General features: G+C 38.8%; 3 protein-coding genes across 3 annotated transcripts; 2 read left to right on the top strand and 1 right to left on the bottom strand.

The window, feature by feature from the left end:
* Positions 1-265: 265 nt before the first annotated feature.
* Positions 266-3078, bottom strand: prph2la (peripherin 2-like a). The gene is made up of 3 exons (XM_015001187.2): positions 2498-3078; positions 1693-1939; positions 266-978 (listed from the first exon to the last, which is right to left on the bottom strand). The coding sequence occupies exons 1-3, from the start codon at positions 3076-3078 to the stop codon at positions 706-708; spliced, it is 1101 nt and encodes a 366-aa protein (XP_014856673.2). The 3' UTR covers positions 266-705.
* Positions 3079-5626: 2548 nt separating this feature from the next.
* Positions 5627-15593, top strand: LOC106926345 (uncharacterized). The gene is made up of 15 exons (XM_015001189.2): positions 5627-5839; positions 5932-6021; positions 6620-6742; positions 6829-6987; positions 7077-7158; positions 7276-7465; positions 7939-8082; positions 8213-8403; positions 8489-8624; positions 8711-8765; positions 8838-8979; positions 9436-10060; positions 10133-10280; positions 11052-11146; positions 12868-15593. Exons 1-15 carry the CDS (start codon positions 5755-5757, stop codon positions 12970-12972), a joined length of 2370 nt encoding a protein of 789 aa, XP_014856675.2. The 5' UTR covers positions 5627-5754; the 3' UTR covers positions 12973-15593.
* A 57-nt stretch (positions 15594-15650) lies between these two features.
* Positions 15651-18194, top strand: tmem179ab (transmembrane protein 179a, genome duplicate B). Its single transcript, XM_014976267.2, has 4 exons — positions 15651-16090; positions 17353-17490; positions 17576-17654; positions 17731-18194. Exons 1-4 carry the CDS (start codon positions 15705-15707, stop codon positions 17902-17904), a joined length of 777 nt encoding a protein of 258 aa, XP_014831753.2. The 5' UTR covers positions 15651-15704; the 3' UTR covers positions 17905-18194.

The raw sequence follows: 18194 nt of genomic DNA, 5'->3' as shown, positions 1-18194 counted from the left end.
TCCCACTTGTTTGTATTTGCTGTTTTGTCCCATTTAAATCAATTCATAGATTTAATACCCATTTGCAATGTATATAACCTTGCTTTTCTGTTAGATGAGAATTTTTATAAATTTTATGTATGGTGACCAGCACAAATAGAATAAAGATAAATGTGGCTCAAGAATCTAAATCTGAAGTGACAGCCAAAACGTCCTGTAGATGGCCGCCTTGCATTTTGTCAACAAAAAATGATTAGATGATTATAGGTGACTAAAGTGGTTAGTTATCTATAGAACGCGTAGATCAGATCTTCTACCCAAACACTGGTTTAACACTAAGCATGTAAAAAGTAATCAATTAAACATTTCCCTGTAGCACAACTATTAGACATGTTTACAGATTCAGTACTTTACTTCACCATTGCATCCAAAAGTTTGGACTTTTAAAAAACATGCATGATTAAACATTATTAATGGCAAGGCCACTTTCACTGACAAGTTATTCTGTTAAGTTGACATAGTGCCAGTCTTTGGTTATGGCAAACCTTTTCACTCCATTTTTTTTTTGTAGTTGACGAGTAAAATGGATCATATCCTGACATAAATACTATAATATATAACACCATTAACAGATCTTAAAAAAAGGTAGACAATACGTTATCTTATGACAACAACAGCTCAGAGGATTGGAGATATTTTTCAGTACGGTCTTAAAGTCTGAAATGTTTAGCTTGTTTCCATCTTCTCCTTTGGGGGAACATTGTCTGGCCCATAATGTGCCTTCGAGGTGGATGGGACATCAATGTTGGGGTCACCATTGTTGGCTGTGTTTATTTGGTTGCTCTTGCCGAGGCTCTTTATGATGCTCAGGTTAGTGCGGGCCGTTTCCATGAGGCTGTTTTCCAGCAGCCAACCATCAGATTCGGAGTCAGGGTCTCCCTGCCTCAGCACGTTTTCCAGGGAGGTCTGGAGGTAACGAACACCTGTCAGCACTGACAGCTAAAACAAAACAGGAATGCAATTAGTGACAAAAATGAAAAAAAAAAGATTAAGTTTGGATATGGTATGCTTTAATTATTTGTAGAAGACCAAAGGAGAAGCTAAGATTGTCTAAATGTAAAGATTTTTCTAAACAACTGCAGGTACAGTGAAAGTATATTCGCTCCATCTTGAACTTTTTTTTTTTTTCTTTTTACATTTTGTCACATTACAGTCCCAAAGTGTTTATTTGTTTTTGTATCTGTATCAAACTGTAACTGTTTTCTACAGGAACAGAGGTAATCAGATATGTAATCAGGCAGTAATTAAAAGAGAACCAGTTAGAGGCTACAAAAGACATGAGACTAAGGCATATGGAAACACGTTCAAAGCACATTCAAAAGTGTTCTTGTGACCCTGTTATAATTAGGACCCAAATCTATTACTCAGTGTGAGTGGAACATTTTGAAAATTTACATTCAGATGCTCTTCATGCACACTAACTGAGCTAAAGAAATTTTGCAAAGAATGGGCAAGATTTCAGTATTTACATGTGCAATCCAGGCCGACAAATTCAGAAAGACTTCTATGGTTCTACAAACTATTGTGCTCTACTTTCACTTGTCTGTCTCATAAAATCCCAATAAAATGTTTAACTTTTGGTTTTGATATGTGACAAGTTCAAGAGGTACAAATATATTTTCAAGGTAAGGTAGCTATATAGTGTTTCCTTGCCTCAAAGAGCCAGGTAATGAGGACTGTAAGGCCGATGGACTGCATAATGTGGGTGTAGTACTCCAGCAGTGCCTGTCGGCAGCCTTTCATCCAAAGGTTCTGGTCCTCGGTCTGATGCTCATAGTTGAAATGGGCCGAGTTGTTGGTAATCTGCTGCTGGATGCAAGGTCGAGGTGAGTTGATATTGCAGCAGCTGAATGGGACTCCATCCATCAGGTACTTCCCCTCTACATTACTTCTCAGTCGACTTGAGAGCAGGAAAGGGAAAAAGTTGAGTTTTTTTTTGGTCAGTTTGGTGCATTTCTCTCTGTTAGTTTATGCAGGCAAAAAAAAGCCATGTAAACTAACCTGAACTTATGTGAACAAAATAGCTTCTTTGTTTAATTATGAGTAAACTGTGATTAAGACAGTTGGGGTGCTACTACAAGTAGATGATCTTAAACACACATGTTTAATAAATCAATGTGAGAAATAGCTTCAAATTTTGCCTTACTGAACAGATAATGGACTATGCCCAAGAGCCAGATTTTTGTCAGGAAACAAACCATGAGCTCTCAATTCTTCCAGAAGAAGGGTTTAAATATTCATCTAGAAACTATTTAGTCTGAATTTATAGTTTGGAGATCACTAGAATTAAATTCAACTGTTAAAAATAAAGTTGTTTCTTCTCTCAATCTTCAACCATTGAAAAAAAAGATGGGTATGGTTCAATTGTAAAATGTCAACATTCATTCTGAAGAACAGCTCTGTATTGCTGTCTTTTTTGTCAAGTTTTTAAAATGTTGCAACAGCATGCTTTACTTACTCTACGACTTCCTTTTTGGACATGTCCAAGTAACGGTTGCTTATCCACTGAATTTGAAACCAGTCTTTGTAGCCGCTGTTCCCACAGCACTGGAACTGTATCTGCAGTGTGTCCACAGTGTGTTTCAGGAAGCAGCGTCCTGGCATGTCCGTGTCCTTATAGAACCTCATCGCCTGCATCAGGCCCAGGTCCAGAGCCTCCTCCAGCTCCCAGTGCATGCTGTAGCACATCAGAGCCCCCACAAGCACGCACAGGGTGAAAAAGAAGGTGCACACGATGTAGGGCAGCATGATCAGCTTCCAGCGCAAGAACTTGGTGGAGTCCACACAGTCATAGCAGATCTTCCCACCCAGGAAATTGATAGCACAAGCAATGAGGCCCACAGCTATCAACATGTTGGGAACATACTGGATGTCCTTCTCTGCCATCAGCTCTTCACGCTTTTTGAGCTCCACCTTGAGGAAGAGCCCCAGGCTGAACAGGATGATCCCTGTAACCACTGAGATCCAGTTGAGGATCCACAGGATCTGGGCCAGTTTGTCCCTCCTGGTCTTAGTAAACTTTACCTTTAAAACTGCCATTGATTGTATATTTTGTAGTTATTCCTTAAAGGTGAGGGTGGGATTAATTGTGGGATGTAAGTAGATATTGGAAAAGGAACAGTTTATCCTCCAGAGGGGGCAGCGGACTGAGGGGTGGGCGTTTGGTTGTAGGTTCTCTGTCGGTCCTTTCATAAGCAGCTTACTCCAGTCGTCGTAATTGATATAGTGTAGACGCTGCATTATGGTCATACTGAAGAAGGCTATAGTAAAAAAATATAATAATATATATATATACATTATCAAATGAGTATACTGTCTGAGAAAGGAAAATAGTGATCAATAAGTAGAATGACATTTGACAAGGTTTTTATAAGCATGGAATATCAACACAACAGCCATAACAATGAAACAAACATAAGATCAGTATCTCTTATTTCTATTCAATGTGTAAAAACAAATCACTCCCATCATGCTTGCTTAAATATTATGCAAAAACTCTTATTTAGGAAATATTTTTTTTTAAATCTGCAACTATGCTCACCGTCATGTTCTCTGCTTTCGTCAGCAACACCTGACATCATCCTCATATTTGCCTATTTTCTCCATGATGTCCTCATTCTTTGTTGAGGGAGCCGAGTGGTCATACTGACAGAGATATCACAAGGCAGCTACGGGAGCATCTGAATGAGACCGGCGGCCAACACCTGACCCTCCACATAATCTCCTCTTAATCATTAATCGGCCCTGGGCCCCACTAGGGATTTGCACCCACCTTCTGCCACCTATGCAAATCTGACAGTCTCAGTTCTGGGAAAGTAATAACAAGTAGCTGTTGTGTAAGCGTGTAGGTTAAAATTCAAGAACAGATCTAACACTTGTCTTTCTGTTTCCAAGACATACTTTGTGCTAAATAATAAGCATGTTGTATTTACTCATTCCTAATATTCTTATGAAGGTGAAAGGTGTGGTCGAGAGTTTCAGTTAGACATAGTTAAGCGCTAAAGCACTGAATGTTGAATATTTCCAAATTGACACAGTAAAATACACCAAATGTCATCTAAATGTAATTAAATATTTGAATATTTAATTAATTCATATTACTTAAAAGAAATTATATATCAATATACTGTGTCTACGTTGCGCACCGGTGACTGTCCATGGTGTACCTCAGCAATCACTTGATAATTGCTGGAGAAAGGCAATCCTTGATGGACCCTCCACGACTTTGCAAGAATAAGCGACGGATGGATGGACAGACGGATGGATAGAGAGATGCTGTAGCTCGATCTCCTACTAGCCTGAAGATTTGCCTTAAGAAGTCCTCTAATTTAAATAGTAAACAGTCTCAAACATGGCGAGGGTACTCTGGTTACACAAGACTAAAATTCCTAGGACTGTACATAATCCTGTACTCCACTGTCAATACTGACAGCAGTATTCTGTGGGGATGCATTTCTTCAACTATGATCTGAAGCTGATCATAGCTGAAGAAAAGATGGATGAAGCTCAGCACAAGACAACTCTAGAAAAAAACTAGTTAGAGGCTACAAGCCATTTAAGACTGAGGTTGAGGTTCTTAATCCTAAACAAACAACCAGAGCTACAATTCAATGCTTTAGATATAACCATGTATATAATCAGCTATTCACTCTTGGTGCTCAATAAAAAAAGTTTTAATTTTTAGCAATTTTAAAATATTCTAACATCTTTTAACACTTTGGTATGTTATGCTATTTTGGTATATTAAATAAAATGCCACTAAACTGCATGGAAGGTTTTGGGTAAAATATGACAAATGTGAAAAAGTCAAAAGGGTATGAATGCATATTTATGGTACGTGGATAAGTATTTTTTTTTACATTCTTCTAAATGTAAATTAATGACATAATCTAGAAGGAAGTTAACAGAGTACTTTGAGTGACTGTGCGACTATTTGGTTCTATGAGATTTTGAGAAATAGTACACTGAGGTAAACACAAAGTCAAAAAGGAATACGTCCTTCCCTTTATAATTATTGGATTCTTCTTTTGCAATAGACCTCACTACTAGACCGGAGACGGTGCGACTCAGCCAATGAAATGTTAACAGAGAGAGATTAGTGGATTAACATCTAAGAAAGTAGCTTGGGTGAAGGAAAACATTGCTGCAGCCGCTGCGGTTGTTTGAAAATCCACATGACACAACTTAGAGCACTCACTGCTCTGCTCAGACCGAGGAAATTCCACCAACATTCAACAGACAAATAACCTCCTCTATTGCAGAGTAAGTACTGAATCTATAACATTTTTAGATGTCAGAACAATTCTCACAACCTCTATGCTTTAATCTGCTCTTGAACAATCCATTGATCTAATTATGTTTAAGATAGTCTAAGAACATTACATGTTATAGGTTTGTAACACCTGAAGGACATGTGCCTGAAGTGTATTATAAATCTCACTTCAGGCACACTTTCTCGGTCTTTGAGGATCTTATATGACCATTGTTTAACCTGAAATAACATAATAAATACACTCAGATAGTGGTGAAGAGGTGGCAGAACTTTGAAAAATAGTTGTTTTAGTTGTTTGACATAATTTACAGTTCTGTACAGTATGGTCATGTATTATTATGGCCATCGAAATGTGTGGCCAGTGTCAATTTGGCTGTTTGTGGGTTAATTTTGCCTGAAAATCCTCATCCTGCTGCAGAACCCAAGATCTGACATTTAAGATCATGTTGGAGGTTCAATGGTCTGAAGCTTTGGGTGCTAACAAAATCAGAGCCATCATCCACTGGCTGAAGAAGCTGCATATTAAAGGTACGTAAAGAATAGAAGAAACCTCTGATCTCTATATACTTAGTAAAATATTTTATGGTAAAAGGTGTGTTGTTACATTAAACTTTACAAAGGTGATGCGTGTTTGGAGGAGCATCTACAAACCTTTGGCTCCTGGCTACAGAGGACATCAGAATTCACAGAAAAGGAATTGTTAACCTTGTGTAAGTATTTTGTATTTGGCAATTTCTATGTGATTTTAAATGGGAGATATATTGAAAGGCGTGGCTTTCAATATATCAAGATACTTATTGGCAAATGTGAGACAGTCTTCTGTGTTCTGCTGCCCTGAAACTCTCCTATAAATGCTCTTTTCTCCCAATCTCTTTCTTTAATGTTAAATTATGAACACTAACCTTAGCTAAGGGAAATAAGGCAGACAGTGTTTCAGTGTTTCAGGTTTTAATGAGTTCTAATGTGCTCTCATGGATGTGTTGATTATTTTGCTTGGCCCAACATTTTTTAGAAGCTTCACAACTGTTCCATGTTTATAACCCTTTCCAGACAAATGGATGTTGATTGTTTCTCTTATTTGGGCAAGATATGTTTCTTATTTTGTGGACTGGAAAGGTAAAAATTCTTCTGCTCTCTTCCTCCAAATTAATGAGTAAAAAAGCACTTTAAATTGAATATGTTGTGTCAAACCCATTTTATTTAATTCAAGCTATGTAACTGGGCACTGCCACTTTATCAAATGTCAGTTCTGAAAAAAAAAATCCCATAAATCCAAAACATTCATAGTTTCTTTTTTTCACCCAATAGGTTTCAGTCGTTGTCAGGGTTTGTGGATGTTCCTGGATCGGAGCTCCTTCGTTGAAGTACACATCTTGCTCCAGAGGCTGCAGAACCTGCTCATCTTGGTTCAGTGGTTGAGAAAACAGCAAGGTCCATTCAGCAACAAGACGGATCAGCTTGACATATTCTAATCATTCCAGCACTAACGTGATCTTTATTGACTAATTTCCTATTAGGTTTGAAGGCTCCATGTGTGATCTGCAGGGACACACAGCACTCATCGAATGGCAGAAATGCTTGTTGGAACCAAGAGCTCTGGACTCTGAAACGACACATCTGGCTGGGTCGGCTAGTTCAGTGGTGGGGCATTATGGGGCTTCTGCCCAGGTTCCCTGGTACTGATGTCTTTGTAAATGGAAGAATTGACATGACAGAAAGCAATCACATCTCTAAAGACTTTTGTGTTCCCTGTTGTTGCTGTTAGAAGCCCAAGAACTGAGACGTATCTCTCAGATGTGGAAGGAAATGGAACTCAGCCATCAGGAAATGTGTCTTAAAACTGCTGGGTAACACCACTGCTGTTTTTCTGAAGAGATAACAAATATTCTAATTCTACTCATATCCTTAAATTTATCCTTAAAGTTTGGTTTCCTTTCTTTCTTTTTTCCCCTATTTGAATTTAGGTGGAATAAGAAAGAGATGGAAAGATGTGGCTTTTTGATCAAGGGCATGGTGATGCAGCTGTCCAAAAGACATGGGTGTATATGGACTTTTGAAGACTGCACAGATCAATGCTACCCCCCACCTTCTCTTCACGCACTTCTGAAGCTTGTCTTGGTTCCTTGTACTGACAACATGTTGGTCCAGGGTATTGTATCCAGTCAGCAATATGTCTAAGGACTCATTACATGGCATTTAAATGTACATTCCTTTTTCAAAACTTTAACATTTTCACATTTTGTCATGCTACCACCTCAAATCTCTAAGCATTTTGATTAGATCTAATAGACTAGTGGTATCCAGTCCTGGGGTTTAGACCTAAAATATTGTAGCTTATAGGTCAAGGGTTTGAAATTCCAGTCCTTGGACAGTCACATCTTGGTTTGCAGATGTGTCATTATTTCAGATTTCAGATCAGCATGGCCTTTATGATGCTGTTGGTTCATTCACAGAAACAGCGAGATATGTGTAAAAACAATTAGTTATAATGATGAACTACTTTGTATTGGTCTATCACTTAAAATCCCGAAAGCAATACAATGAAGTTTGTGGTCGTAGCTTGGCATAATGTTGCAAAGAATTAATGCAGTCACCATGGTGTATGGCTCTTAATAAACTCATCGCAGCTATTATACTTCATCCTGGATGTGGTTAACTTCCTACAGTGCAAAGACAACCTTCTGCAGTCTTTTTGCCATGCTTTCACGATCCCTCACAGATTTTCCCATCAAATCAAAGCCTTCTGGATGTTTGATCATGGGCGCACAAAGGTACTCATTCAAGAACAATGAATTTGTTAAAATAGAAACAAATGAAGATGTGTTTCTCTTCGGGTTCTATCATTTATATTTAAAAATAACTTGATTTGCTAAATAAAGCCCAATAAAAAATTGTTCCTAGGCCTCCATGGAGCTCTTGTTGAGTCCCAAAGCCGCTGTCCCTCAGTTCTCCTGGCAACATCGATGCATTATCATCTCTCTGCTGAAAAGCAAGCAGCACCACATGGCACTGAAGTATCTCCAGTGGACAAAACCTCCCATAGAAACCACAGAGGATGCAAAACTGTATGCAGAAGTGTTTCTTCTAAGCAGGTGCTCTCTTGACTTCTTTACCAATTGAGTAATGTCTTGAGTTAGTGCTTGACTGTTTGGTCATTCTGTTTCTCCACCTACACAGTTGTCTGACTGATGCTTGGGCTTTGTTGAAAAGAAGCCACACAGAAAATGAGGATATGGTCATGTACCTCCTCCAGGCCTGTAAAGGAGTGAATCTACATGCTGAAGCTGTAAAATACATTTGCCATGGATGCAACGTGGGTTACTCTACTTTAACTCATAAATACTACTTTACTTCACACTCCTAAGGGTCTAAAGCAACTTTTTTGAAACTCTTGATCAGGGTGAAGAAGACTGCCACAGAGCTGAAGTATGCATCTTGCAGCAGAAGAATAAAGGTAAAAAATATGTCAAGAAAATGCATCAGATGTTGAATAAAGTGCATTGCATGTAAGTCTTGTTTTCTTCAGATTGTTTTGGTGAAATGGTACCCTGCCCACTGTCTGCCACACTGTATCAGAATCAGGCGAAGAGAACAATGTCTTCAGAGGAACTGGTCAAACTGGTCAAGAAGGCTGTGACGGAAGTGAGAAAACCAAATCCCAGAATAAGGTACTGGGGCTTCTAAATTATCGTGAACCACACATCAGTGAGACAGGAGCATGTCAATAACTAACCTAATAATAAACTCGGGGAAGCTAGGAGAAAAAAAAATAAAATGGTGACAAACACAGATGGATCTGACTCCAAAACCAAGAATTATTTGTGATGGGGTTGAGTACTACAACATTAGGTGAGGAAACATTTGCACAAATCCTCTGTTGAAATGAAAAACAGAGGAGTTGGAGACGTAAAAGAGAGCATTTCAAGAGAACACAAAACCCCCGTCCAGACATAGTGGTGGTAACATCATCATAAGGATTCATCCTGGTACTGGTGCACTGCATTAAGAGGATAGGACAATGAAAATAATAAAACTCAATTTACTCAATTTAGGCTGCATATAACATCCATGTCCATCATGAGTTTGTGTCATTTTTGATCAGCACTTTGTGTTCTTTATTACAGTGAGGTTGTGTGGCCAAAGAAACCAAAGAGAAAATCAAGCAGCAGAGAAATATTTCTGTCAGTGCAGGCTCTGCGCCGCCTCACACCAAGCCCATTCCCAATGGAAGCTGTGGAAGAAACCGAACAAACAGCAGATGCTGAGGATGACCAAGGGGAACACCATTCTGAAACACAGGACATTCTGACTTCTGAGAATCAGAGGTCTTTGTCTGCCCTTTCTTTCTCCTCTGCCTCATCAGCACCTCTGTCGAAATATCCTCACTTCTTTGACAGCACCATAACGCTGCAGAGGATTTCAGCTTTTCTCACTGATCAGGAGATCCAAAGTAAAGGAGATGATGAAGATGATGAGGACAATTTCACCTCAGTGGCTGATTCTTTGCCACAATGCTGGGAGCCAAAACTGTCACCAGATGGCACCACAGAACAACTTTCCCTCTATGACTTAGGCAAAAGTTTAAAGTCCCAAGATAAAGTAATATCTTATGCTTTGCAAGGTGGAGAAGACGACAGGAAGTACACACCAGGAGAGCAAGTTGCTAATGATTCTCCCAAAATGGTCGCTTCAGGTTCCCACAAGAGTGAAGACCAGTCAGATGGTTTTCTGGTGATATCAGCAGATCAGGTGGGCACAGCTCACAAATACGACACTGTGTATGTTCTGTTGTCTGTCTTTTACTGCACATTTTATGATCAGAAAGGGGATGAGCACCACCAGCAAAAGGAAGCTCTGGGATGTGGCATTCAAGACTTCTCCAGTACACCATCAGCAACCCTCCAGGATCCAGTGACTGACATGAACCAAAGCTTGGTTTCAGAGGACAACACTGGCCAACCAACAATTGGTAAGCAGGACATCTTAGGTTGTAGCTCCGATTGCTATAGTTTTTCTAACAACATCACCAAGTAGTCTGGTTGTATTCCCCCTTCTCAAGTTTTGTCCACACTGCCGGATGAACAGTTTAAAATATGTTTTTGTCCAATGAAACCTAAATTTGCTGTAATTTATCTGCTTCATGCTTTCAAGATTTGAGGTTTTCTAGCTTGAACACATATTTAACTGTTAAATCGTATATTGCAGGAAAATAAATTACCTTGGGGCAATTGCTAATTAGTTCTTTTGAGAGATGACTGAATCACAGAGAAACTGTCGTGCTGCTCACGGATTAGAAATACCGGTAGCAGCACCAAAGGGATGGGGACTGGGGAGAGATTGGTTTCCCTAACCTTGCTGCGGCAGCCATTCATCCATAAAACAACCCCTATTTCTCCACTGCATTTTCCCCACCCCATATTCTGTGTATATATATATATATATGTGTGTGTGTGTGTGTGTATGGGGGAGTACCTTACAGCTCTGCAGATGCACCTCTTTTGATCACAGCTGGGCGTCTTGTCCCTCACTCATGCATGTCTTTATAGCTAAGTCAAAGCTCAAAGACATGAGACTGTGGTTAAAAATGATGAGAATATTTTTTTCTTACTCAACAGTTCATCTTATGTGATGGTTTCTTTTAAAAGGAACGTTAATGCTCATACAATGCTTGCTGGCATAAAAGCAATATCTTCAACATCTACCTTTCCCAATTTACAGTTTTCCTTCTTCTTGCTCACAGATAACACCATGTCTTCCTGTCTACTTGGCCCCTCATCCACCAACAGTCTGGCCAACTTCACTGATTTCTCTGCAAAGCAAACAGATGACAAACAGGTACTTTATTATTATTATTTTTTTTTTTAGTTCTTCATATACAAAGACGTTGTCATCGACAATGTGAAACATTATCCGGCCTTCAGGGGGCACTATTGCTCCAGTTAGCTACTTGGTGTGGCTGGGATGATCTCATTTTTAGGCCCTTGGGATTTCTCCTCATCACAGCCCAGCAGGTGTCCTCTTTACTCCCCTTCATCCCTTGTTCTTCTGTCCTCCAGCATAAACATCACTGCTTTTAAGATCTCCTCCCACAATGATGTCATTCTTCAAACAGAAGTGCAGGTCACATTGTTGCTTTTGTACATTTGTTAAAAAAAATAAAAATAAATAAAAATAGGTGTGTCCTGTCCAATCTGGCTAGTTTAATATGGATTTGTGCTTTTTCTTTGACCGAGAGGACTAAAGGACTCGGTGGTGGATTAAGATGTGTGTACCTCAATTTTTATGTTGATTGGGTAATAAATTATTAGGGATGTTGTGTTATTATTATTGAGATCAGAAGTGTGTCCACACAAAGCTGTAGTTCATTAAACTGTAAATTATTAACCTAACCTAAAATATTTTGAAATTTACATTTTGTCATCTAAGAACTTCAGTATATTTTGTTCAGTATTTTGTTTGAAAGAAATGCATAACATTTAAGCTGAAGTAAAACAATACACAGTCTTCAGTTTTTCTGCAAATTACAATTTTAAAGGTGTGGCATGTACCGAAGTACACACACATGCATACATACGCATAAAAACAGCAGATCAGCCAATCAACCTAAAGATGAAATAGAGCACTGAGAGTCAAAATGGAATTAGTAACATTCACAGAACAGCAAACCATCTCTGGAAATAAAGTCAAAAAGCAATTGGTAAGCATACATTTGAGACAATACAATTAGAAAAATAACGGTTCTACGCCAGTTCCTTACTCAAACCCCATTTTACTGCTTGTAAATTGTGAATCCAGAATCCTTCTCTTTGTAACAAGTCTGTTTCTGTCATGCCTTCTTTTAGAAACAGACATTTAATTTTCTTGACATTTAAAGATGACCAGCTGTGTTAAAGTGTCTAGCCACAGGGGATTTCTCAGCTTTATCCCAAATATTACTTTCATGTTCAGAAATGTCTGACTTTTGTTCAGTTTCACCAGTCTATCCAAAGATACATAGGCATTTAGATGAATAAGCTATATTGTATTAATATGGTATTTATGTGTTTACTAATGTTGTCTAACAAACCTCTAAGGACTACACAAAACAGCTGTATTTATACTGAGATTAATCAAGATGCAAGTGGACTGCACAGATTAGGCGACCTTTATAAACGAGTTGTTGCAATGGATTTTATATAAGCTAATGTGGAAACTAATATTTCTGTTGGTTTGAAAAACCCAAAAGAAGGATATTTAAATTAGTAATTGTAAAAGGGCAAAATTAAATAAATAAATAAATACAAAATCTGGATTGAAACTGCACTGCTTGCTCAAAGAAACATGCAGCAATGTAGTGCTGGCCGCTGCTACAAGTTAAACTGTTCATGGTTTAAGGTGAGATGAATGGCCTTTATTAGGAGCATTTAATCAGTAGTTGGCCCAGTGCATCCTTTCTGCTGCACCCCCTGAAGGGGAAAGATTAATGGGTACAGGATATTTCATTAAGCCCTTCACATCACTGCTCAGGATATGAGGCTGTAATTGTGTCTGTTTTTCACTCCTGCTTTGTGTTACAGGCAGAAGGAAAGGAGCTTGCAGGTTGGAGAGGGAAGGCTCCACAACAAAGAGTCATGAGTGGAAGAACAGAATCCAGGAAAGGCAAACGAGTGAAGAGAATATGATGAAAATAATGCATGAAAAAAGAGTCTTTTGAAGACATGAATCTCGTTTATATATCATGAAGTCACACTCTGTAACACAACCGACCAACTGAACATTGGACATACCAGGAATATGCAGTGCATACTTTCTTGAATGTTTCTCTGAGCTGTATCTGACAGGGTCACAAACATTATTACATATATATTTTCACCATTGCCTGTTCAATATTAAAAGAATACATGCTGTTCCAGATAAAAACACAAATACACCACATTAAAAATCCACTGATGTTATCACTGGTAGTGATTCCACTCTTTACATTCTTTGCTGGCTTCCCCCATGCTTGGAAAAAAGGGATGTTTGCTTTGCAGCCAGAGTATCTCATGAAAAATGGATGACCTCCCAATGCTTTCTTCAGCCCATTCCCCTCTATATTTACCCAGAGTCCAAGGAATGCATTTGGGTTAGCATCCCTCCCCTTATCCCTCTCTTGTACGGGTGAGTGAATAACTTAACACATATTTCAGGTTGACACACTTCTCCTGCGGATCTCCCCTGGGCGCCCAGTTCACGAGCCCACACATGCTGTATTATTTAAAAATGGGCTTTGGAATTCTGCTCATGTAATTTCCTCTTTGTGCTTTTTTTGTAATTTAAGACTTTGACCTTGCAGTCGTTGCAGCACTTCTGATACCAGAGGTTGTCCAAGGTCTAATCAGGGAGGACATCAGCTCGACTACATTTAGTTCATTTTGTGTTGAGAAACAATTAATCTGCTTCTCAGATGGATTGAAATTTTCTTTTTTAAAAATAGGATGAATCCTTCTCTTTCTAAATTAGCGATACTATTACACAATTAAAAAGACAAAACAGATAAAATCTACATCTAAAGTCCAGGGAATCCATTAAAATATTTTTTTTTTGGGGGGGAGAAGCTTCTGCATCTGAAAGATGAATTTTGTATGGGGTGTGTACAGTGCATAGTATTGGTGTACATTTTTTTAATTATTTTTTTTAATTAAACTGTAAAAGAAAATCTCCATCCCACAATTTTCTGTTATATACATTTCAGAAGCCTTTAAAATGGTATGACCACAACATAAAACTGTCTCAGTTCTTTGGAATCAAATCGACTTCAAAGCCTAAACCTCTCACACACAAACATAACTCAAGCTAATCTGTGAGCTGATAAGATCATGAAAATCAGAGTGCAGAGCTGCAGCAAAATGACAAGGCCTAAATCACACACCACGGAAATACTGCAGTTAGTATGATGGATACAAATAGCCTCCTGTTATCTCAAAAGCACACATATAAATACTTGTCTTTATGTTGTATTGAATATTCCAAGGAAAACTACAAGAATGATAGTAATGGATCCTGGTTTAAAAAGACTTCATGACATCCCTGATGATGAAAAATCTACAGGTTCACATTAATGACATATTCATTAAAATAACTCCCTGTACTTTTTAAGTTAAAAAAAAAAACAACAAGAAAAAGAACTTATTTAGTTGTATGTTTTGACATTCTGCAACAAAAGGATTTACAATTAAAGCTGGTGATCATAACATGTCTGCAGAATAGAAGCTGGGATTTTTGCCCACTGGAGGGCGCTGTGAGAAGGCAACGTCCCACCAACGGGACAGAGACACCTTGCTCTGCTCAGCAGATGGGCTCATTGGAGCATGTCAGATGGCTGTGACAGGTCGCTACCTGCCCTTCCCTTAAGACTGTCACCATGTATAAACAAACCATTACTCTTATTTTTGAGCATGCATAGCAAACTGTAGGCTATCAGTTTATGTTGCATCTCATATTATTAGAAGGACTCGAAGTGAAGCCTAGTATTTTGAAAAACATGTTTTTTTAATTATAATTTTATATTTTATTATTTTTTTACTTGATAATTGTCTATTTGTATTCATTGTAGTTAAAACATTTTACTGCAGATAATGAGATGTGTTGGTATCCATAATAAAAAATGCCATGGTTTGTTTAAATTGTTTAAATAAAAATATTGTTTAATGCTAAAATTATTTTTCATATATTATTAATATTATTATACTTGGAGTACTTCCTGGGACCGCATAATGGGGTCAGAGGAAGGGCAACATTCAAGAAAAAAGAGTTGATTTTTTAAGACGAAAACTGGATACTAAATGATAGAAGGCAAAATACAGATTTACACTGGAAAACAGAACTCAACAAGGTCTTTCCAATGAAAAGCTAAAACTAAATTCCGAATAGTTTCAAATAGGCCTACTTGAAGTTCTTAAAGAACAGACGATAAGTAGAAGGAATCTTTATGCTAAAAAAAAATGTAGTATGGAGCACCAGATGTGTCCCAAAAACTGTTTGGTTTTAATGTTTAGCTTATTACTCTTCTTTATTTCTATGAGATTTTTATCAAAATGCAGTTTGTAACTTCTTTTGGGAGATATTAAAATAAAATACAATTATTATTATTATTATTATTATTATTATTATTATTATTATTATTATTATTATAAAGAAAACTACAGTGTGTTTAATCCAACATAGACACCGCAAGGAACCGTGCAAACCAGTTTTGGTCAAATCCACTCCAACTGTAGTAGCTGCGCTCTAAAACGTGGCAGCTCTTAAATCCTTCTCAGCAGTTTAAGACCGCAGCAGCAGTGGAGCGGTTCATCGCATACGGTCTGGATGCAGATGGAGAGCCCCGAAGGCCTCTGCCCACTCATTAATTTGCTGCACAGTTCGTCCTCGGATGCTGCGCCTCCGCTCGTCTCTGCTTCCACTGCGCAGCCGCACTTTCTCCGGCGGCCAGCAGGCAGAGGCGTCAGACGGGAAAATGGCCCTCGACAATCTGATCTTCGCGCAGTGCATCCTCTACTTTCTGGCCTTCGTGTTCGGCTTCATCGCCGTGGTGCCGCTGTCGGAGAACTCGGAGGACTTCGGGGGGAAATGTCTGCTGTTCACCCGCGGAATGTGGCAAAACGAGAACATCACCGTGTCGAAGCAGCGTTTCATCGTGGAGGAGTGGGGACCCGAGTGCTCCTGCAGCTTCATCACTTTTATCGGGATTGCATCCCTCATCCTATCCGCAGTGCAGGCATGGAGGCTGCTGTTCTTTTTGTGCAAAGGACACGACGAGTGAGTGGCAGTTCACATGTTCCCCTTGAGCACAGCTACGTAGGAAAAATGAAGCAAAGCCTAATGGAAGCACTTATAGCTTTAACAATTTGTATGCAGCCATTACAGGCTAAATACAACGCCTATATTTTGTGTTAGAATTTCAACATGTTTTCCGCATCTAACGCGCAGTCATCTTGCCCTGCAACTGGAGAATTACGCAGTACCTCTTCAGAATATGAAAAATCCGCCTTAGTCTCTAAAGTATACCACAATAATAAACATTTTGTAAGTCTGGATTTGTGATAAAGTGCATAATTATCACCAAAATTAAGCCATGTTGAATTATTCTATGATGTCTATTAGGCCTTCCTGGTATAAAGTGTTTATTTCTGCTAACCTTGATGGTTATGGCTTTCATTTCATAAAAAAAAAATACATAAATAAAATTCAGTATCTCAGAAAAGCATCATATCATGTAACATCAATAAAAAAAGTATCTCACAATGAAATTTTATGTTGCAACCATGTTATGGCCTTGGTCATTATGGATAATACAGCTGTCCATCACGCAGTCATTGACACCCTGCACAAGCGGGATACATCTAAAAAGGCTGATGTAAAAGAAGCTTCTCTATCCACAGAGAGCCATATTCATATTAATGGAAAGTTTGGAGGAAGGAAAAAATGTGGTAGACAAGAGTCCACCTACAAAAGAAATAATTACAGCCATGAGGGATTTGTTAATGCCCATTTCAGAGTTTAGGAAGACAATTAAATGGCAGCCTCATTTCTGTCAGTCTGCTTTAGAGCAGCTCGTGTTACAATGTAGCTTACCCCCATCATGGTGTACATGACTGTAGTGTGAAGCGCTTTGTTATCCCCAGACTTGATAAAACGCCATACAAATGAAGACTATCTACCATTTTACCTTTCAATTCAATGGTGTGTTTTTTTTCCTGATGTTGGTGCACCTTTTTCTAACATACTTTTTCCTTCCTTTAAACTTCACATTACTAATGTGCTTTCATATAACCGTCAGCTTCATTAGCAATTGTCTTTTGTGGCATATTCTCGTTGTGTGGGGTGTCAATAACTGTCATCTAGATAACTGTCCCTTAGAAGTGTTCTTACATAACATTTCTGTATAAAAATCTTTTTTCGGTTGGTCTTATGCAGTATTCACATTTTCCAAGAAAGGAAATAAAGGACTTATATTAGCTGTACTGTAGCTTTAAGAGCAGCATAGACCGATTTTGTGTGTTTCTTCTTTCTCCCAGCAGCTCATTTTTCAATGCCTTCCTCAACCTGATGATAAGCTCCCTGGTGATGTTCACCATCTTCCTGTCCAGCACCATTGTCAGCGTGGGTTTCAACCTGTGGTGCGATGCCGTCACTGAGAGTGGGACCATGCCTAACAGGTGAGATAAGAGCACACAATAATTGACTTTCAGGGGGAAAAAAAGCATCATATGGTCCCCTTTAACGTCCAATTAATTTGTTTAGCTGTGAGGAGCTGCAGGACACGGACCTTGAACTCGGCGTGGACAATTCTGCCTTCTATGACCAGTTTGTAATAGCTCAGGTAATGGCTTTTGTTTCCTAAATCAAGCTGATATTTCTTGAAGTGAGGTCATAAATGGAGGATGTCCCTGTTTCAGTTTGGCCTCTGGGCTGCCTGGCTGTCCTGGCTTGGGATCACAGTGTTAGCCTTCCTGAAGGTCTACCATAACTACAGACAGGAGGATCTGCTCGACTCCCTGATCCACGAGAAGGAACTGCTGCTCAGCCGCTCTTCACGCTGCAGCTCTGACCTCAAAACTGGCCTGATCTAGAAACTACAACTCTCTCATCTCTGCCCCTACAGTGCTCATCACAAGTTCACATACGCTCGACATCCCCATGGATCACGTTTTAGATATTGATGATGCATTTGAACCGTTTTTTTTATGGTGGGCTGATGATACAGCAAACAACTTCACAGAATTTCATAAACAATTACATCCACACGCTCTCTCTAATCTATTGGTCAAAATGCCAGGTTAGGTTGTAGAGATGTTAAATTCTGGCCTTAACTTTTCACTACTGTTGTGGAGAAAAAATAAATAAATTGCCAAGCTTTAAA

Source organism: Poecilia mexicana, unplaced genomic scaffold (assembly GCF_051168715.1).
Source record: "Poecilia mexicana isolate PSO_F unplaced genomic scaffold, ASM5116871v1 scaffold_22, whole genome shotgun sequence".
In the NCBI taxonomy this organism is placed as follows: Eukaryota; Metazoa; Chordata; class Actinopteri; order Cyprinodontiformes; family Poeciliidae; genus Poecilia; species Poecilia mexicana.
The sequence above is the reverse complement of the archived record's forward strand: the minus strand, read 5'-3'. Positions and strand labels throughout refer to the sequence as shown.